Source organism: Rhagoletis pomonella, unplaced genomic scaffold (assembly GCF_013731165.1).
Source record: "Rhagoletis pomonella isolate Grant_MI unplaced genomic scaffold, Rhpom_1.0 Rhpom_scaffold_00004, whole genome shotgun sequence".
Lineage (NCBI taxonomy): Eukaryota > Metazoa > Arthropoda > Insecta > Diptera > Tephritidae > Rhagoletis > Rhagoletis pomonella.
The window spans coordinates 55141513-55165083 of NW_023458558.1; the positions used below are offsets into that span (position 1 = coordinate 55141513).

Here is a 23571-nt window from a genome sequence, read left to right on the forward strand (position 1 = left end):
TTAAACTAAAATTGTATGGTCTATAAAACTGCGGGCTCAAAAATGCTCTAAAGATTCAGATTAAAAATTTGTAATTTTGATGAAAATTTGTTGAATTTTCCTAAATTTTGTTTAAAGTTTGAGACTGTGAATTATATGCTTTTGGTTAAAGCTTGGACGGTATTTTTTTATAGAAAAAAATGTAACTAGAAAAACATTATGAATATTAAAAATAAAATCTGCACCTGTTCATTTGTTTGAGTCACTGTGTATTATTATTAAGATAATAATATTATTACGCTTATAGTTTTAATGGTGGATATTTTTAGGCTTACTTTTTACATACAAATCCAAGCTCTAGTCTCAACCATAACCGATAGCTGCCATCATTGTAGCATATAAAGTCAAGTTTTTGCGGCATAGGGGTTTAGGCGGAGAAGTAAAGATGCTGTGAAGAAGCTGCTAGATGAAGAAAACCTTACTAAACTGGAAAATCGTTACAATTTAAAACGAAGATAAAGTCCACAGTATAATTTTAGGTTTGGTGTTTCTTTTAAATCTGGACCTTTTTGCAAATTATCTGGATTTTTATCCATAGCTACATTTTTTCTTTGTTTTATCTACCAAGTGCTATATTATCATGTGAACCTACAACAAAAATAAAAGTTATAAGAAAAAAAATGCCTAACTGAACAAATATCTCAATCAGTTTTAGTTGAATAAAATTCGTCTGACTTCAGTTGCTTTTATTTTGCATAAATCTGACAATTTCGTACAAAGTTGTAATGAACTTTCCTTACTCAAATATCATTTTTTTTAGTATAAACCATTCAATTATAAAAATTATATTATTATGTTAGCCATAACTTTTACTGTGATTGGACCACCCTAGACCATTTAGGGCATCAATTAATATTTTAAATTGCAATGTCATCGTGATTGGAATTATGCTCAAATTTTCAAGTCTCTAGCTTGTCAGAAAGTTAGTTTAAAATCGATTGGAATTTCGCACTTTTTAACCAACCTGAGGAGTTCTCGTAGATAGATATTAGCCGTCTTGGTAGCTTCATGATGGGTTCTCGGCGTTTTATAGATTGAGTAGTGGTCAAAATTGAAAATCTCTTTGTACTAGAATGTCACGGTTGTCATTTTGATTGACATAAATTTTTGCTTCGAGCAGAGCTACCACAAAAATCTTTGTGAAATTTTGGTTACTGAGAAAGTTTAGTTCCAAGAAGTTTTGAGTAATTTTGAAGTAGTAGAACTACTATGTATATATGTAGCATTTATTCTATTTATTCTCACTTTAGAGTCGTTATTGCATTTGTACATGAATATCGTTTTTATTAAAAACGGAAACTTGCTAAATCTATTAATAAGTGAATCGTAAGCTTGAAACCACTGGAAAGTTCTAGCTATAATGCATTTTCAATTTGTGGTTATCTGTAAACTTGTACATATATTTTTCAAACATACATATGTAGTATGTATGTAAGCTACTTTTGTGTGTGTAGACATGTGTGTGCTTGCGTGCAGCATCAGCTTCAATTAAACAAATTATACAAAGGGCCTTTGTGTCACTATATTACACTGATTTACCAACTGGTTTACCTTGTTAAACCGCCAATGCCGCCCACATAAGAGCTTTTAAACTACTTCAACACACACATACACGTCTACGTATATATATGGAACATTTATGTGCAAAGATCCAACATAACGGTTTTTTGTATATAAAGGGGTTGGCTTGTACATCAACTCAATTAAAGCAGCTACGCTTTGTAGCCAAGAGAAAAAAAAGTAATTAATGCAACAATAGAAAAAATTAAAAAAAAACGCAAAAAAGGAGTAAAGAAGAAAAAATAACTTAATTTATGCAAAGCACAAACATAAAGTTATCATTGCATATTTAATGGCGTTTAATATGGGGATGTTAATTGAATTGACAACAACTGACGGGGCAAATTGCATGCTTGGCTGTAGTTGCATCGGCAAGCGAGTGTGTTTGCACACAGCGTAGGACGTTGCCAAGTCTCAAACGATAGATGCATCAGAGAGAAACTTTTAATTACTGTTGTTTAAAGGTGCAACCGTTGTCATGGGAAGGCGCGGCAAAGCATTTTTTTTTTTAATTTTAACCTTCTCAAGGGCATAACTTAATCAATAAACTTGCGTGTCTTGGACATTCGGCTCTCGTCACAAAAAAACTAAAACTCAAGCGTACTGTACTGAACTAAAATTAAAATATTTTTTTGCTCGGTTTCGAGTAATTTCCGACGAGCGAAGATCGAGAAGATGGAAGACAAAATATTGTCTGCGAAGTCTATTCTTGGTACAATTTTTAGTATAAACTAACGATTGTCTGGTATCATTCGATGCGACTGATGCTATTATCGATTGGAAGTAATGATGAACCAAATGCCCAGCAGCCAATTAGGTTATGCCTTCAGTATCTTTACAAGATGTGTATCAGATGGTTATATACCCAAAGCTTGGAGTTGGCCGGAGTAATATCTATACCTAAAGCATAGAAGTGAGGATTTTAACTCATTAAGCTTTTCATCTTTCCTCCTAAAAGCACCCGGAGGGGTTAATTGATGGACAGCCGTCTCCAGGTAGGGAGAGAGTCCTTGAAAAATCACTTGAATATATAGATATACCTCAGCTAGCTTCTTGAAAGTTGAGGCCGCTTTCAACAATGTACTCCGATTTTACTGCAAGTTATTTTCTGTGAAATTTTTGAAAAAGGGCTACCTGCAGCTCTCAAAAAAAAGCGAAATTTATATAAAAAGACGTACAAGAAATGGAAAATAAATTTTCTTCTATAAAAATTTTCTAAATCAGTATACAGCTCTTATAGGCCCGTCAGTATGGGTACTTGTACGTCAATAACGGAAAAGTATGCGAAGGAAGTGGCGTACGTACCGTAGAGATATGCCACAATGAAGGTGTTGCGTCGGCTAACAAAAATCAGCTGCTCCTTATGGTCACAAACTTGGGGTTTACACAAGTCAATTTTTCAGATACAATAGCAAAGCATTAACATTTTTTTTTACTAATATATTCCCACTCTCTTGATGTCCTCATCACTGTCTCTGGCTTTTCGAAGACAGTTCATTGTCTGGATGCCTACTTTACTAAAACAATGTGTAAGTTATGTGCATATCCTCATTGGTATTGTCTTGTGTTAACGCGGGGTTATACAACTGTCAGCAGTGACGGACTTACGTGCGTCAAAAGTTGAGTGTTGGCCCAACGTTCGTTGGGTCACGTAAAATCCGAGATGTTTTTTGAGGTTGACTTGACTTGGTTTTATGGGGTCAGGGCCAGATGCAACTAAACTGATTAGTCGATATCGCACCATTTCAAGTATTTCATTGTAAATGTACCGTTTGAGATTTTGCATTTATGACTTTTACTTTTCCTTTTCTAAGCCTAACAGCTTTTTTTATCAACTGTCATCGCCATATCCGATCGAACATATCTGTGAGCCTCCGTTCAGTAGATCTCGGTCACTATGCCGAGAGTGTAGTTTCTTTATTTTCCATAAAACATATTCCTTAATGATTTTATGGCATAGTTTTTCTCTGTGTGTTCTACAAGCACAAAAGGTAGAAATATTTTTATTTTTTATTCTTTTTTAATAGAATTAGGAAATTAAAATATCACTGAAAGGCTTGATTGACATATAAAATAAACTGAGTTCGTCTAAACAAGTTATTATGACCGATGGTTGATTTGAATTTCCTTCGCGGTAACTTTAAATTCATTTAGTTTGCGTTTGACAGCTATTGACAGCAGACAAACCTGTGAATTTTGATGAAAACAAGTCGAATAATTATATAAGGTGGTGTTGCTAGATCAGCTGATTTGATTCGCCCCAGTACAAATGTTTCAAAGTTTCTTATGAGTGAGCGAGAAAGTGATTGTGTTGAAATTATCTTTCCTTCTTCTTCCTTGAGCGAAGAATAGCTGAAAATTTACGTTTGTGTACCGAAAGCGAAAGCAAAATACATATAAGTTTTTATTTTTATACTACCGCTAACACCTTATATGAATTCGCCTTGGATGAAAATGAAAAAGTGACATCACATTTAGAACTTGAAGTTTTTTTTTTATAAAAATTTTACTGAAAAATTCCTTTGAATACTTCCGTGAGGCCCGAACACACGTTATGCTATACTCTCAAGTAGAGACACTCCATTTAAAGTCTTGCTGCCTTTTTCAGCCTCATGTTCAGGGTTTACACAGAAATCGTAAAAAAAATAATAATTCCTATGCAAGTATGTACAAGTACATATATACATATATTAAAAAAGGCACACATAGACGACTACATGCATACATACAAACATTTGTGTACTATATTTTAAAATAATTAACCATTCATTCTTATATACATAAAATACGATATGAATATTTATTTATATGTTTTTAATTTCCATTTTGCAAACGTTTTTTGCTAATCAAATGCAATTTATTCTATATATATTTTCTGTTTATATTTACATATTTATTGAACAAAATCTAAAAAAAAAAAATACATAACGATTTCACTTTATGCTTGTTTGATTGGTAAAAATGTGAGTAAAATTTTAAAGAAATATTACCTTTTTGAGCCATTTCCTTTACCTGTTAGTTTTTAACACTTTTCGATATTTTTCTATACATATGGCATGTTGGTGTCGAAGCAATAACTAAATTAAGCAGCTAAATTAGTGATTTCCAACTAGAAGCATTTCTCATCTAAAATGATCATGATGTCACTAGTGAACATTACATATTGCGGGTAAAACCTAACTAAAGATCATTGATAAATTGGTGTGTATGTATTATTGTAATCCAGAACATTCAAAGAGATTTATGTTTCATACTTATGTACATAGGCATGTACATATTTTAAAATACCTCATCCTACAAAAACTCGGAACTCGGAAAAGCAAAGTCGTTCACAGAATTATGAAATTTTTACATTATGTGAAGCGTTTTAATGTCCAAATACATAACCGATTTTCGCTGTATATATAACAATAACTTTTTATTTATTTTTTTTTTTTAAAAATAAGGAAAAAACGCTTCCTCGTTTCTCATTCAAGGTACACTAGTTATACTATACGAGTCATTTCGTTGGGTTCGGGGTTTTATCCAAGAACAGAGAACACTTAAGTGATACTCTACATGTAACTTTTTAACTATTTCTTCGATCTCTGGTAAATACATACATAGTGGCTCGTAGATATACCTCTTTGTTTTAAACATCAGGCCACTACGCTTTAATGCTAACGGAAATGTAAAAGAAACACCCACCAAAAAAAAAATGTGTTGCCGGCAGTAAGAAAGCGTGTCGCCCTCGAAAACAAATTTATTGCCGATAATATCGCCATCGTATCGATTTCTTTTCACCAGTCGCTCTAAAACGTCCGCCGAAGGCAACTCACCTGGGCGATTCGTTTTCTTATCGCTTCAGGCGATATTTGGAGTAATTTGATTCTTTTTAATACTTCATTTATTCTTTGTATTCCAAATTTCAACTTAGAAACGGAATTAATTCTTTATTTCGCTATGGGGCTTCCTATTTTTACCTTACTTTTATTAGCTCGGGATGTAACTATGTAATATTGATGCGTCTAAAAGATGCAGCGATTTCTATTCTGCAGTTACATACCTGATGACAGTACGAATGGCAATTATAATAGGAAGGTTTTAGTTTCTTAAACTATAATTTTATTTCAATCTTGTCTTTGGTGTAAATTAGACGCTTTTGGATAATAGTACTCTCGACGCGAAATTTATTAGTTTAGGAATTTTTGATAACTTATTTATTCCGAAATTTACATAAAAGAAATGATGTTGCCGATTTGTCACCACCGCAATAAACCGCTGAGTCGCCAATTTATTGCCATTGACGATTGTTGCCTATTTCTCATGTTTTGCGTGGTGGGTACTTGAACGATAAAAAACTTTTGGTGTGCGTATGTATTTGTATGCTGTCATACAAAACGTTCTTTTGGAACTTAAAAATTGAATTTTCAATCGCCTGTTCCAGAAAGCAAATCATAAAGGAGGCGACCTCTGCGGACCACCAATCCCCTCTTCGTCGATTTAACAGCATCCACTGGAGAACTAAACGTTCAAATTTACCTAAAAGTAGATAAATGTATCTAAAAATGTAAATACATCTGTATATATTTTTGAAGTTGGGTGGAGAACCTCTCTCTTTGATGTCATATCTACTTTTCAACACACATCAAACAAACTGCAATGTGCTATTGGTAATTGCCTTGGTTGAAATCTCATGGAGCTGTTGAACACAAAACCATGGTTTAACCCAAGGGTTCCCAAACTTTTAAGATAATGGAAGCATGCTAAATACCCCTCATTTAAAATTACCCCAATTAAATTATTAAAAAAAACTAAGTTCGGTACTGTCTCTGAAAGCCGTATGCGCATTTCTGGGCTAGCATCCAATTTCGACCAGAATTTTTTTTCTATAAGTATAAGCAGAAAACCCTCTTTCAAAACGATACGCTGTGACAGAAGGCAGCAAAGTTAAGATAGCCTTTTTCTAGCTACTTCATGGTATTTCCTCCTTACAGTAACCAAGAATTCGTTTAGAAAATATGAGTTTCAATGTCGAAGTACTCTGAAGATGTATGAATGCTTCTTAAATAGATTTTATACCCAATCGATATTACTATTACTTCTTCTTATTTATTGGTGCTGTAACCGTCTAGGCGATTTTGGCCGAGTCCAAAACAGCACGCCAGTTGGAAATGCGAAGTGAAGCTAAGTCCTTCTCCACCTGCTTTCCAACGCAAAGGATGCCTTCCTCTTTCTCTGTTATCAGCATCGGGCCCGCCTTGAATACTTACAGAGCTGGAGCGTCGGTATCCATTCGAACGACATGGTCAAGTCAGCGGAGCCGCTTTATTTTAATTCCTTAATCCTGAATCTTCCTTACCGGATGTTTGTCCATACTTCTGCGCCATACACCAGGGCTCGAAACGTCAGATACGATATCGCATTACTCGTCACGTGAAAACACCTTTTTCGGATTATGACATACGTGAACGTACTCTTTATACCATTCAGCTTATACAGTCAGTCTTGTCCTCGTTACCACCAGACCATTCGCTGTGCTTCCTTACCGGCTTCGCGATTTTTGTTACCGATGATATCAATGTCATCGGAGATCGCCACAACTCATCAAACGTCTTTCCAGACTTCGACGTCACTCGATAGACATAAAAAGGTAGCACATTAACTGTTGAGTTAAGCACGCTCCATAAACTTTTGTGGCTTCTCCATTTTCTTTAGTAGTAGACTGTTAGATTCCATAGCAGTAGGCAGAAAAATGTTTCCATCAAAATAGGCAATGTTTTTCTCTAACCCAGAAACAAGTTCTTGCTAATAATTTTTTTTTATGGACAACGAATTTTCAATACTTGTCGCGTGCGTCATTAAAAATGCAATATACGAAACAAGGGTATAATTTTTAATTAAAAAGAGAACTTAAAGAGGATATCAGCAAATCGTTCGAACCATTTTATATGAAAAGCGGTATTTTTTTGAGAGCTCAACTCTACTAAAGTGGTGTTATTCGTATACGATCTAGTCCTATTTTTACAGGGCTATTCATATAATGCATGGACATACTCATGTTAGCACCTACACATATGTACAAGTGCATATACATATACCAAAAAATAGCTAAACGTTAAATTTAACTGATCAATCGATGAGATGGGAATTAAATACCAAACTCTTAAGATTATAAATATTACGAGTATTGCACTGATACAAAATTTTTTATACAACTTCATTAAATAAAAAATGTGTGTACACAACTGCATGAGAATTTTTTTTTTTTTGCATGCAACCATATGTACTATACATATTTATGAGGGCAGGCAGAAAAGTTTTGAGCCTAAGATATTGCAATAGCTGATAGAAATGTATAAAATCTTTATTTTTCTATATGATCTCCCTTTACTTAAATACACTTCTTACATTTATCATAAAGGGTTTTTAAAAATTAAAGTCTATATCATTGAAATGCTCGTCTACCGCCGCCTTCACTTCTTCACTCGAAAATCTTCGTCCTAGGAGTTTTTCCTCAAATTGGCGAAAAGGAAGTAGTCGTTGGGTGCCAGGTCTAGACTGTTGGGTGGGTGGTTGATTTTTTCAAATTAAGTTTTGGCCAGGGCAGGCCTTGCAACTCGCTCAGTGTGCATGGGTGAATTGTCTGGCAAAAACAGGACACCTTGGCCTCCCCGTTTCTCGACAACCATTGACACACTCTTGTTAACAATGTCGATAGTCGATGAACAAAATACATTCACAACCCCAAAAAATAGTGGCCATAAGCTTGCATGCTGATTTCCCCACTTTGAATTTCTGTGGTGGCTTTTCTCCCTTTTCTAGCCAATGCACAGACTCCTGATTTGACTCCGCATCATACTGCCACATCATCCACAGTGATAATGCGAGAAAAAATGTCGCCTGTATTATCGCCAAAGACGACCAAAAACTCCTGCGAAGTTGTGACTCGGCGCTGTTTGTTCAACGGAGTGAGCATTTTCGGTACCCATCGCGCATCCACCACAACTTGATTTTCAGAACTTCTAGAACCAGTTTTTTTACTTTTCCCATATTTTCTTCGGATAATCTTCCAGCGCCTCCCTTCGTGCTTTAATTATCTTACGTCCAGAACTCTAAATACACTGTAGACATCCGCCCACGGTTTGTTCTTCTTAACTGAAAGCGTAATGATGTTAATGGGCTGTTTCACACTAGGATGGCAGAGCAATTATTCTCACGGTTTCACACTGCATGAAAAGTAGCAGAACAACAGCAGAACAAAATGTTTATACGTAAAGGACGTTTGAAAGGATTTGTAAGTTTGGACTTGAAATTTACGGAGCGGCATTTTTGAAGTTGCGCACGGGTTAGTGCGCTGCAGCAGAACTGGCACTTTAATGCGTGGTAGAAGCTGGAACAACTTTTTGAGAAACTTCACCCCACCGCACTGCCTCTTCTGGTGGCATAAATGTTCCAGTGTGAAACCGGCCAATGACATGAAATTCGGTATTTATACTATTAAACTACTACTACTACTCAACTAGCAATGGGCGTCTGGAAGTACATCCTTCAGTTAAGCACATCGGCTGCTTTATCGATCACATATTATATGCTGGGTGTCGGTAACGATGTTTAGCTGGGAGTTAGAATTAACCAGAAATGGTGTAAATGGCCCTTAAAGGTACTTAGGCTCAAAACTTTTCAGCCTACCCTCGTATAAGTAGACATTTATTTAAATATATGCACACATAGCCACATGAAATTATTCCTTTTTTTCTGGACCCTTTAGATGTTTGTCTTATAGAAATTTTAGTTTATGTACATATATATGTATAACCATTAGGGCGGGTCATCTTTTTAACTATGCGCGTATAGCATAGGAAGATTCTTAACGAATTTGCCGAAGAAACCATAGGTCTAAAATTAATTTGGAGTAAGGCAAATTGCGAAAATAGGTTCAAAGAAAATGTGAAAATTTTGCACTGTTGCGCTTTCTGGTGGAAGTTTAAAGAAAAATATATGTAAGTGCAGAAATGGATCGCTCATACCAGAGAACCCCTTATAGCATGTTTTTATACAGAATTTAAGCACTTCTCTACGACACTACAGCAAAACTCTAAGCAACCATGGTTTCCTTAGCCAATTTTCACATTACGCGCATAGTTGAAAAAGTCGTCTATACAAATTGACCCGCCCGAATAAACATAGAATATACTTTTGTAATTTAGATATTAAAACGATTTCGTATTTATGTACGTATGTATATACTTACATATTTACAAGCTTCAAATAACATAGATTCAAATAGTGTGTTAAAAACACTAAAATATATCCCTATAAATTCCACATTATTACATCAATAAGCTGTTTTATGTCTTAAACAAAGTCTAGATTTATAGGAATTTTATTTTTTATAAATACTTATATTTTTGATATTATACTCCCCCTACCCCTATAGTCTCTTACCTGAGTGATTATTTAATACGAATAAATAGCAAATAGAAAATATAGAGAAATACAAAAAAAAAATCCATAAACAAAAATAATTTCTCTCATAACACTTCATTATCCTCCATTTGGCATCTTGTTTGCTTGCTTGCCATTGCAGACTGTTCGTGCGCCGGTAAATTGGCACCTGGATTCGAAACGGATGAAGAGAACGACACACAACCCTTCAATCCGATTGCGACGAATGGAGAGCCCTATCCCTGGCTGGAAATGGCACTGCCGACAAACGCGCGTCCATTGCGTTACATGGTGACAATACATCCGAATCTGACGACGTTGGACGTCAAAGGCAAGACGAAGTTTCACCAAAAAATTCTTAAGTGGATAAAATTAAATCAATTTATTTCTTCTGTTGCTTATTTTATCAGGTCAAGTGACAATTGATCTTTTCGTGGAGAAGGAAACAAATTTCATAGTGCTGCACATACAGGACTTGAACGTAACCGATAGGGTGAGTTGTTTGTGTATATGATAAGTTGTTATTGTATCTGTTTTATATTTTAAATTGTAACTTGTATTGCGTTCCATACAACTTCTCATCAAATTAATTTTTTTCGTGGCACTCGTTTCCCTATCTTCTTCTATAGGCAATTGTGACGTCTGGGAATAAAGGTTACGCTATTAAAATCGTCAAAGTGTTGGAGTATCCACCGCGACAGCAATTTTACATCGAAGTCAAGGAAAAACTGAAGAAGAAATCCAATTACACGCTCAACCTGCGTTGGTATTCGAAATTGAATCCGGAGCCAGAAGGCTTTTATGTGGATCAGTATGAAAGCTCGAATGGTCTTGAGCGGTAAGTGTGTACGCGTGTACATATGTACATGTATAAAATGTTCTCTATTTCTTTGCAATTTCACAGCTTACTAGCAGCTACAGTATTTCGACCGAATGGTGCGCGCCGCGCCTTCCCCTGCTTCGATGAGCCGCAAATACGCGCGCCATTTCGCATTTCCGTTTTCCGTGATCGCTTCCACATTGGTCTTTCCAATTCAATTGTGCACACCACAGAGGATGTGGGCTTCTACATGGGCACAGGTTTGGTAAGTGTGCTTCCTTTGCGTTCGCAAATCCCTCATTCCCTCAATCTCAGTCTCCTTATATGCCTCTATCAAACCGTGAACATTTCTCCTACGCAGCTACGTGACGATTTTATTGAAACGCCACCGCTTCCTGCCGATGCAGTCGCTTGGGTGGTGAGCGACTTCCAGCGTGAATCATTGCAACCTTCACCAGCTTACTTGCCCACCACACCAGCGCCGCCTGGTAGTGGCTCGAAAAAGTCCGCGCAACTCAACAACTACACCCAGTTGAAGGAGAAGAAACCACCTGTACGCAATATCACCGCGCTCACCCATTCGTTGAATATCAATCTGTTGAAAAATGCCACCACAACGACAATTGCGCCCACTGCCGATACGAATGGCAAGAACTTAACATCTCTAAGCCAGTCGACGGGTTCGCTTATAAAGCGCGCGCCCTCTTATACCTTCTACGCGCCACGTGATCTACTGGCACGCTCATCTTTTATACTTCATACCGCACGTGACGTATTGGAACATCTACAGACTTGGCTGGACATATTATACCCGCTAACGAAGGTAGACTTCGTGGCGTTGCCCTCACTGGATCGCAACATTATCTCATCGTTGGGTTTGGTAACGCTGAAGACCGCCTTTCTTACCGATCCAGATTCCATTACAACGGAGGAGTATCAGAAGAGCGCGTTGCAAGTAGCCGAGGCCATGGTGCGTCAGTTCTTTGGTGGTATAACATCGAGGAAGGTTTTGAAGGATGTCTGGTTGTGGGAGGGCCTTATAAAATATCTTGGCATACATTCACTTTCGCCACAGCAAACCAACTGGCCATTGAAGGAAATGTATTTGCTGAAGATGGCCACTGCTGCTTTGGACATTGATGCCATACAGGGCTGGGATAGTATTATGAATGGCACAAAGCATGATGGGAATAATGAAGAGTTTTTCATACAAAAGGTATAATAAATAGTTTAAAAAATAGCTGCAAAAATAATAATAACTAAAAATAAAAACACTTCATTACAAAGACCGCTGCCATATTTTCAATGTTACACACCGCCATTGGAGAGGACCGTTTTCGCGGTTGCCTTGGTGCTTTTCTCAAAATCAACCGTTTTAAAACTGCCGAACCCACAGATCTTTGGACAATTTGCACAAAGAAAGCGAATGGTTCTAAAAATATCAAAGTAAGTGATTTGTATTTTACTTTGATTTGCTGTGGTGAAAACTGCAGGCATCTACAGCCGCTTAGAGTGAGCTTCAAAAATAAGTATACCCGACGTATTTATTTATTTACATACATTTTCCATACCAAAATGTTCTTATTTTTTTATTAAAATAAATATACATATCGTCACTAGACACGAATAAAGGCGCGAGCTCAAAAGTTGACCGCGAAAAAAGGCGGAAGAAGACTTAACATAGTTGACGGCGAAGAAAGAAAAGAAAGAAATAAAATGTTTGCGGGTGTAATAGTATGTACATTCCGTTAATAGTTTCTGGGGAATAGTGCCGAAGTGGCAGTCCTTCGCCAAGTATAAATCTATGATTACGCGTCTTTCTTCGCCGTCAACTAGCTTATGCTTGAAATACAATACCGGCGAACGGCAAACTTCGCCGAATTGGGCGATGCTGTCATTCACCGTTCGCCCAGCTATTTCGCCTACTTAAACAGAATTAGAGCGGTAGCGAAAACAGCTGATCCCATTTGGTCGCCTTTATAATTTGGGTGACCATATTTAGAAAAAACTAAACCATATTTAGAAATGAGGAAATGATAACAAATATAAATGTAAAACAAAGAAAGATTATTATAAATAATTTGTTTCAAGCCAGATGTAACGAATCCACAACTATATTTTTCAAACAACAAAAAAAAAATCGTGTTTAGGCTGTTTTCTTTTAAAACTTTGAAAGCAAAAAAGAAATACGGCCACCTTTGGCACGCACAGCTGTCGTCGCCCAGCAGGGCGATAGAAATAAATCTATCGCCATGAAACGCCGCCAAGAGAACTTCGCATTTCGCTTTGGCTGTGTTCAATTACATATGCGTGCGGGTGTTCTAATTTTGACAGCGCGAATTTCGCTGTGGTGAGTTCGCCGTTCGCCGTCATTGTATTTCAGCTATTAGGCGTCTTTCTTCGCCGAAGTTTTTCTTAAGCGCCGTTTTTCGTAAAATTTTTGTATGCGTGTTTTTTCGCCGTCGAAACACTAGCGCGCCTTTATTCGTGTCTAGTGACGATATGTTGTTCAAACAACAGCAAAAACCACTAGCACAAATTTTTTGCAGGAAATTTTCATCGAAATTTTAAATTTTTTCATTCGACAGCAAAAACAATCAGAATACTTTTTTTGATTTCTTACAGAATTTCGTACAGAACTCTGAAAACTCAACAAATCCCCATGAAATTTTCCAAATTTTCAATTCGGTTTCTTAGAAAAATTTTGAATATATTATATATATATTTTGTAGTCCGTTAATTTTTTTTGCAGTGGATGCTGTGCATTTTCTTCCATAAAAAATCGAATTCCAAAATTTAAAATTTCTTGAATTTTCCCGAGCTCTGTATGGCATTAAAAAAATTTATCCTTGTGGTTTCTGATGTGGAATGAGCTGTATTTTTTATAAAAAAAAATAAGAAAAATTTGGTATGGAAAATATAAATGAATAAAATCGGCAAAGCGTAAAGGTATACTCTTTTTTACGCTTACCGTTTGTAGTTCATTTGGGCGTTCTTCAACCAAATACTGAAGTAGGGCGTTGTTAAAAATTTTTCTGAGATAGGGCATTTTCGAACTGGCTGCCGAGATAGGTCGATCTTCCACTCAACCATCGATATATTGATTTATGTTTTTATTTTTTCAAGGAAATGATGACTTTATGGACACATCAACCGGGCTTCCCATTACTAACTGTTACCAAACTAGGCAACAGTGTATCCATATCACAAAGACCCTTCAAACCGGCTGAATTTCTTGCCATACACGATGAGACTTATGACGGCAATAACTACAACAAAACAGTAGTGAATGTCACAGAAACACCGAGCACGGTGCCACCAACAACAGCTAGTAAAAGCAAGAAACCCACGCAGATGAAATGGATATTCCCAATAACTTACACAACTGACATCAATAATGTCAGTGAGACGCTATGGTTGCAAAATATTGATGGTGCGTGCAAAAAAAAAAAAATAAAAACTTCTCGATGAGAAAAGAGTTTTTCGCATTATATTTAAATCAATTATACAATGTCTTTATTATTTGCAGTCACTTTCAATGTACCGGAGAATGTCAAATGGATCAAGGTTAATGCAATGCAGCCCGGATACTACCGTGTCTTGTATAACGATGACAATTGGGCTAATTTAATTGAGGAGCTTTCAAACAACCTCGACAAATTTTCTAGTGAGGTGAGTGTGATTGAAATGAGCTTCAGAAGTGTGCCGTTATTAAGATGACTTATTTTTCAGGACCGCATTGGTTTACTGTCAGATTCCTTTACTCTCTGCCATGCGAATTTATTGCCTTGTGAGATCACTATGAATATGATACAATATTTGCCGAGTGAAACGAATTGGGGTCCAATGACAGTGGCGCTGCGTCATTTGGAAAAATGGCGTCGTATTTTGAAATATTCAGAATGCTTCTTGATGTTATCAGAATTTATTAAAATGAAATTGGCAACCGTAATTGAGAAAATCGGTTGGAATGATGAAGGCAACGAGGCTAAAAGGTAAGTAAAAGAAAGGAAATGTAAAACTTTTAGTTTCACAGATTATTTTTGGTTACAGAAAACCAATTTTGATTTGAGATTTTTAAGCCAGAAAGTATCTATTTTAAACATATGTTTTTATTTTTTTACCTTGTATTTTGCCTCTCAAATGAAAAGTGCAGCTATGTAACTCATTCTAACATCCTGGTCACATGTGCAATTATCTATTACGTTGAAGTTTTATCCTCAAGAAGTAAATAGTTTAATAAAAAAATTAAGGCTAGAGTTGTCAATAGAAATGAATAAGATTATTTGTTTTTTCCACTGTAGCCTTTTCCGCAAGGGCTTTAGAGCTGGTTTTGGTAATCGCCTCGTAAAACCCTATGCTTATTAAATGACCAATTCAGCCTCGGATGAGATTAATAAGATTGACTTACACCATCTTCTTATCGATTTCAAAGCCACATTCGACCGCACGAAAAAGAGGTTGCTTTTATGTCGCGAGGTCTGAATTTTGTATCCCCTCGAAACTAATACGGTCTATGTAAAATGACGTTGAGCAGAATCGGGAAGAACTTCTCCGAGCCTTTTGATACCACACAAAGTTTCAGAAAGAAAGCTTCTTTTCATGTGAATTCTTTGGTAATGGTTATGGTTATGGTTATGTAAGGATAAGTCTTCAGGCCCATTTCACCGCGCCCAAATGTTGTTTATAATGCACAAGAATTGTATTAAGCTCTGCTGCGAAATTTGCATTAGGTCGATATCGCTGAGCGTATGGTCGTTGAAGAATTTGGCTCTGCGCTGAGCTAGTGTTGGGCAGGTAGTAATAAGTTGTTCTACTGATTCCTCTTCTTCACCACAGAACCTGCAGATGTTTTTACTACAGATGCCAAGCCTCTGCATATGTTTGTTGCACATATAGTGGCCTGTTAGTGCTCCATACAGTGTTTTTAAGATTTTCCTACTTAGCATGAGCGTTGATTGAGCTCTTTTTTCACTGAATCATTGAAACTTCTTTGAGTGATGGTATCCCAATAGCTAGCAGTGCAGGATATTACGCTCTTGTTGAGGTCCCTCTTGATATCATTGTTGTTGAATCTAAGGAATGGGCTGGGCCCAACAAAGAGTGTGTCTGCCCCTTTTTTAGCTTGAAAATCCGCTTTTTCATTGTCATCATAGCCCCCATGACCAGGCACCCAGATTAAGGAGACCCTATCTTGGACGGCTAGGTTTTTGAGTGCTCTATGGCACTCTATAAGGGTTTTTGATGAGAGCGAGTAGCTATCCAGCGCCTTGAGGACAGATTGGTTGTCCAAATGTATGTTGCTTTTAATTATGGCATATTGCCTATTAAGACGTAGACGGTCTCCAGAATGGCAGTTAGTTCCGCCTGGAATATCGTTGCGCCTTTACTTAAGGAGAAAGATGTACGGAAACGCGGTCCCACAACACCCGCACCTACATATACCGTAATATTTTTTTGAACCATCAGTATACTATTTAGGTTTATGAATCATCGTGCGGCGACGTGGGGTTTCTGCTCCAATCTTCACGATAGAGAAGTGTGATCTTGTACCTCTTTGTAAATCTGGGGATGGGATCAATTTCGTCTGGGAACAAGGTTTTGGACATGGTTGCCCCTTTTCCTTTCAAGATTTCAAGGTGTCCAACAAGGCCGCCTTGCTTGAATTTGTTTTCCTATGTAGCATCAGAGCTTGCGATGCTGCTTCTTCTTGTATTGCCACATGGAGGAGTGTAAGATTGAGTAGAGCCTCCATACCATGTGTTGTTTTTATTGCCCTCGTCACAAACATTTGGATCTTGCACAGTTTTTAATGCCTGTCATTTGAGTAGTCTTTTTACACCATACAAGTGCAAGTATTACAGTGTCCAAGGTGGTAGAGGATCGGCTAATCCGAAGTTTAAACATTACCCAGTCAGTGTTTGGAAGATTGTTCGGTTGCTTATAGCATTCTCGAATCATTTACGAGTTATATAGAAGAGAGTTTGATGACAGTTCTTTCCCGCTATAAAAAATGAGTTTTTTGACTCCACCCTGCCTAGTATAGAAACTTGGTGTGCAACCAAACATTACGCCAGCCAATCTAACGCAACTTTTAAGTGCACCCTCAAATTATTTACTACGCTGCGACTTATCACTCTCGCGTAATCAGTTGCTATTGTTTTCCTTTAATGTTTTAATAAACGCGTGGATACATGGCGTATGAGTAACATTATTTTCTGTTCATACTTATTTTAGACAAAATCGATTACGCTAAAGTGATTAGTCGCAGCGTAGTATTTCCCACTGCAATTATTTAGATATTTTTTCTTCTACAAAATGACATTTCTTCCATCTTTATACGATAAACGCGAAACAATCCATCAGTGATATTAGTAGCGATGCACGAATTGCCAATCGTTTTTAAGTAATTAAACATATTCCTTGGCAAATTGCGAGATAGCAAAATTTCGATATTTTAAGCAAAGCAAAATAATTAAAATGCAAATCCCATTTTGAAAGATTGAAGTGAACTGAAACATCCTATATGTTTTAATCAGCGTAAAAAATATATGAATACCAGGACGTTTTGACGATTTTATCTATTTATATTTTCCATACCAAATTTATATTTTGTTAATAAAATATAGTGCATTCAACAGCAAAGAATCAACTTTTTTAATTTTATACAGGATTCGAGAAAATTCGATTTCTTAGAAAAATTTTGAGTATGCGGTTTTCTAGCCCATTAAATTTCAGTCCATTTTCTTCCAAATAACGTATAAAAAACCAATTTTCTATATTAAAGAAGATTCGCAACATCCTCAGCCAAAAAAATCATAAAAAGTAATGTTCATTTTTAGCATTCAAACTTGCACTTTATTATACTAAAATTTACACAAAACTACACACTCAAATAAAATTGATATTTCTGGCACTGTTCGATGTCTGTACATTATAGATGTTAAAGAAATATTAACAATCAACAATTTTTAAAATTTGTGTCTGTATGTTTGTACGGGTATAACTCGAAAACTAATACATGGAATTTAATACAGATTTCAGCGATATATTGCTAGAGATCTAGTTTAAAATAAAAACCGAATTAGAGTGGCCACTTAATTGAAAATTGAAGTTTAAGTGAATTAAATGTAAAAAAATTTTGATGTATTGTGGAACGATTTTCCGTCATCCCTTGTCAAATTTGGTTTGGAGACAAACCGGTTTCGGCGTTGTGCCATCTTCAGTGTCATTTTTCGTTCTGAATAGTTCGTGTTTCCTTCCGCTTTTTATGTATTCGTGTTACTATCTGTCATTAGGTTCCACAATACATCATACTCCTACCCTGTCGGAAACACAAACAACCAAAAAGAAGGTAAAAAAATTTTATTTTATTTAATTTATAAGATAAATTGAACATTGGAATATGGGTATCAAGCTGAAGAGCTTTCGGATAGTTTACTGCCGAAAATATTTTTGAGGACGGTTGCCACCTGTTCGAAAAATTGTATTCAATTAAATTGATAAAATAAAAGAAGTATTACAATACGGGTATCAAACAGCACAAAAATACGTTTATGGCGCTGTGAAGCACGCCGGGTATTTGCTAGTAAATAAATAAAATGATCAAAACGTCAGGATATGCATATTTTTGAAGCATGTTCTATCAAGAACTACACATAGATATTATTTTCAAAAACCGTTTTCCTTCTTTACTTTTTAGGCTTATGAGGCCGGAAGTACTTTTAAGCTCAGTGCTGTGGGAGGACATCGATAGTATTACAAAAGCAAAAAATATGTTAAACCAATTTCTTTTCTACAATGGTTCCGCAATTCCGCCTAATTTGAGAGAGGTAAGTGCACGTAATAAAATATGTACATATAGCACTATTCTAATACAAACTTGTATATCCGCTCAACAAAGGTCGTCTACACTGGATCCATACTGTCTGGTGAGTACATTTACTGGCAACACTGTTGGGAACGTTTCATCACACTTCAGCGCACATCGGAGAGTTTTGTCGAGCGTATGCAACTTTTGCGAGCGCTCGGTCGTACCAAAGACGCTTGGCTACAAAATCGTCTGCTCTCGCATGTCACAATGCTGCCAACTGTCGAAGTAGTGCAGGTATTGCAGGCAATTGCCGGTACACCGACAGGCGGAGCAATGGCGTGCCGTTTTCTGCAGGCCAAGTGGTTCGAGTTGGAAATGCGACTGGGCCACGGGACGATAAGTTTTGCCAAGGTGATATCAGCGATAACACAATATGGTGCGACGAAATTTGATTACGATGAGGTTCGTTATATGCTGAATAGATTGCTTTATAGGAGCGTAAAAATAAACTAAACTATTATTTTCTTGTTTTTTTTTTTTTTAGCTTAAATCGTTAGTGCATCGCTTTGGGCGCGGTCACGGCTTGGAAGTATTAAATATGACACTCAGCAGTGTTGCTTCCAATGTGGAATGGGTGGCGCGCTCTCAAACATCACTGTACAAGTGGGTGGAAAGTAATTTGCATTCGCATTGATTCAGCAGCACAACAGCAACAGCAACAGCAGCAACAACAATAAAAAATTAAGGTCTATGGTTTATGATTTTAAATTTTTTTTTTTAGAATTTCGCATCAAAGAAACCTACATTCAAAATCATTGTAAAAGACATACTCAGCTAATATGCATTCAAACGTTTTCATATGTACATACATGCATATGTACATAGATATTTTGGACGCATACAAACATACTATTTATAGATAGTTATATGTACATACATATATACATGCATACATACATACATACACATCTATCATGTGACATGAATATCAACCAGTCGTACACTCATGTATTTCCTCATTTGTAATTATGTTCCTTATATACTATACAACTTTTACATACAATAATCATACAAACTAACATACATACAGTTCATAAAAATAAAAGTTTTACATAAGAACGAAAGAAAAGGTGGATGAGAAAAATGGATTAGGCAGTCTTCTAGGATTAGTTTTAGATTAGGTAAAAGGTACTGGGACATAAGTTAATCATATCATCTAAAGGATATACATAGTAGCTAAATTGAGTTAAGTGTCTATAGAAGAGAGGGAATATCATAACACTTTAGTAAAGTTCTAGTATTTATTTGGTTTGCGTTATGTTAAACTACTATTTTATACTTTTGATTGAAAAAGAAAAACGCAAGAAGCATTTCTCCTTAAATATGTATGTATGCTTATCTAAGCACATAAATTTTGTGTTCAATACAAAACATGCCAATATTTGTAATTACATATGTACATACATATGTACACAAGTATATGAAAATATGTATTTAAAATAGTTTTATTAGTAAGAAATTTATATTTACAAGTTGTTTTCTCTTACTTTAATATAGAAAAACATGCGTATGTATGTGAGCCATTAGTATTCACTTGGGAAGTATTTAGTAAATCTAGCATTTTTTAACATATAATCAGTTGACTAAAAGAAGTCATTAAAAAATTAACAAATAAAAAGATCTCACTCTATTTGGATTAAAGCTACATTATTTATTTAAGTACTAGAAACGCAAAAATGTTCTAGGGATCGAGTGATAGTATGCATCTCTAACCACAAGACCATAATGATTGATGAGATCCCAAAAGGAATGGGATATACATATGTATGTATGTAAATCTTTAAAAATGTGAAAGAACAACTTAGGTCTATCTTCCAGAGACAAACAAAATAGCATACAGTGACTCAAACAAATGACCACGTGTTGATAATTTTAAAATTCGTAAGGTTTTTCGAGCTAATTTATTTTATTTTTTTCTATAAATATCGTCCAAGCTTTACCCAATAACATATGAATCACAGTTTCGAACTTTATACAAAATTAAGGAAAATGCAACAAATTTTCTTCAAAATTTCAACTTTTTAATCTGGATCTTTAGAACATTTTTGAGTATGCAGTTTTAAAGCCCATACAATTCCAATCTAATGAAGTACAAGTTTCAACCGGCTAAAAAATCGATTTGCATTTTATTTCATAAGAAATTCAAAAACCAAAAAAAAAAAAAACTTAAAAGTCAACGGGATTTTTTAGCCGTTTGAGACTTGCACTTCATTATACTAAAATTTTATGGGCTATAAAACCGCATATACAAAAATATTCTAAAGATTCAGAGTAAAAAGTTGAAATTTTTTTAAAAATTTGTTGAATTTTCCTAACTTCTGTATAAAGTTTAAAAATGTGATTGATATGTTTTTGGGTAAAGCTTGGACGATTTATAGAAAAGTAACGAAACAAATTAAGCTCGAAAAAAATTACACGTATTAAAACCAAACCAACACGTGGTCAATTGTTTGAGTCACTGTATGTCGACAAAAGATATTTTACCGTCAAGGAGAACAATTTTGTAATTCAAAAGAAATACATATTATTGTATTTTGTCGCTATTTCCAACGCCTGAAAATATTTCTGTGTTCAACAACTCAACGTTTTCTTTTAATCAAAATTTCTTGTACTGACGTTATTTTGGTTGTCCGTGAAAGATAAACTTGATAGAAATATAAAGTAACGCTCTCCCTCAATAGTAACATCGGATTTTTAAAAAAGGATTTAACTTTTTTTGTGGGATTTAGCAAAGTTGAAAACTCCGAGGCACTAAAAAATTCTCTACGTCCGCTGGTAGAATATCGACTTCAGCTGCTTTGCTATTTTAAGCTAGGTTTTTGCAATTCCTTCATCAACTATCATTATCATTTATACGTTTTCCGGTGCTGCTACCGTAAGTTAAGCGCGTTCTGGACATCAGGCACCAGTTCGCCGTAGTCGTTCTTACAGATATTCGCCCCGATTTTTCAGGCAATTTTACAGGCGATTAGTTGAATCAAAAGTTGTCTGCCCCCAACTTCTTTGGACGCATTAGTTGAAAGCTCGTTCACACCAGGCGATTGTTGCTTTCAACTAAAAGTTTCCTGTAAAATCGCCTCATGTAAACACCGTATAAGCCGCCGCACTTTCTTGTAGAAACAAGCGCTAGTAGTTTTTGGTTTCTTCATTACTTTCCTGTGGTCGTTTGAGGGTTTTCTATGCACCGGGGAAGGGTATATAATTTTCAGAGATTTTTTCCATATAAATCTCAATTTTCACTTCCCAGCTACTGTAGCATAAACTAAATGTCCCAGTCTGCAAAAGTTCCGGCCCCGCCAAAAGTTTCTTTTTCTTATTTTGATCTACAGCCGTTCTTCGGCTTCGGTAGAGATCAAAACACTTCGCCAATTAGAGGCTTGTCTGGTCGTTTCATTGGTAATTTTTTTAGGTGGCGGGTCACAGGCCCAGCGCACAACATTTTGCTGGGGGGGTTTTCCTTCTCATTATTGCTCGCTTATTTTATCTCATTACAAGTTGGTTGGCAACTTAGAAAAACAACTCTATATATGTATACTTTAATACAAAAAGAAAACAGCAGACACCCCAACTGAATCACTAAAAATTGTACCCTACCCGCAAACACATAATTGAGCGTATACACTGTATACTACATACATCTACATATAGTGTTTGAATAAAACAATTTATAAGTACGCATGTGAATCTGAACTAATTTTCAGAAGTCAGCAGTTAGCATGAGATGAGATCTAGCATTAATAGAAAATATTTATGTACTTAAATGGTAATTGTAAAATAGTAATTGCAAGCAAGTATTTTTTTAAATGCAAAAATGAAGATTTAAACATTCCTTTATAAGTAAAAGTATTTTTAAAGCTAATGAAAAATAAATCACCATTTAATTTAATTGTAAAAATTAAAAGAAAAGTATCTATGAAATTCGGGTTGAATTACAATGACGAACGGCAAACAATACTAAAAGTAAGTAGGAATGAAAAGTCTATTCGTGCATTGTTTAGACAAATATATGAATGTATGCTATTAAATTAAGTTGTCAACTCTAAGTTCAAAGTTATTTTATCTAGTTTTTCAACTAACTTACTAACTCACTTTAGTTACTCTAGCACTGTGCATAAAATTGCTACCTACTAGTTTGAAAAACTTTTACATCTGTATGTGTTAGTGAATTTTCTTAGTGTTATAAATTTAGTTCAATTAAAGCCAATTGTTTGTTACAAAATAATTTATTTATCAATTATATAAATATTCATAAGATTGCTGATTTAAGCGAGTGACTTTCTATACAAAATTTAGCAAATTTATACCAACTATGCGTAAATAATGTCAATCTACAGTAAAATGAAAACATTTTGAAAAAATTATAAAAATAATAATGGAACAACAAAATAGCAAAACAAACAGCAAATAGACAAGCAAAGTGACAAGCAAATTAGTGAAAACATAAATATTACATTTTGGAGATATTTTACTCTTTAATACTAAATTTAGCTAAAGAAATATAAAACAACAAACAGTAAATAAAAAACAAATCAACGGTAGATGAAATCAAATATTAGCGCTAATAATAAAAGAAACAACAACAATATGGACTTTTGTGAGCAAAAAAAAACTTTATAGACCACTTTACAGTAGATTTTACAGTGAATGAGAAAAAACCACAAACAGTAATTAAACACATACTTATACATACTTTTTTTTTTTGTAACGGCGGAGTTGATTTCTTGATAATTCAATTGACTTCATAAAAAGAGAAAGAGAGACCTGTTCGGGCTATTTGTAAACCGTTTCGGGCTTAGTTCGAGATCATTTTGGGCCTAGTTTGCTATCATTGTGGGACTTGTTTGGCCGATTA

General features: G+C 35.5%; 1 protein-coding gene across 3 annotated transcripts in view; it reads left to right on the forward strand.

The window, feature by feature from the left end:
* LOC118737825 (endoplasmic reticulum aminopeptidase 2) overlaps positions 1–20869 on the forward strand; it is an 84608-nt gene extending 63739 nt beyond the window's left edge. For all 3 annotated transcript variants that reach the window (XM_036468603.1, XM_036468604.1, XM_036468605.1), the window contains 12 exons: positions 10169–10357; positions 10437–10519; positions 10656–10864; positions 10931–11111; positions 11208–12062; positions 12134–12292; positions 13973–14279; positions 14376–14518; positions 14579–14841; positions 18549–18678; positions 18750–19121; positions 19204–20869. In XM_036468603.1, the coding sequence (XP_036324496.1) occupies positions 10169–10357; positions 10437–10519; positions 10656–10864; positions 10931–11111; positions 11208–12062; positions 12134–12292; positions 13973–14279; positions 14376–14518; positions 14579–14841; positions 18549–18678; positions 18750–19121; positions 19204–19353 (3041 nt within the window). In that variant the 3' untranslated portion in view covers positions 19354–20869. The remainder of the gene's footprint in view (positions 1–10168; positions 10358–10436; positions 10520–10655; positions 10865–10930; positions 11112–11207; positions 12063–12133; positions 12293–13972; positions 14280–14375; positions 14519–14578; positions 14842–18548; positions 18679–18749; positions 19122–19203) is intronic.
* Positions 20870–23571: the final 2702 nt, after the last annotated feature.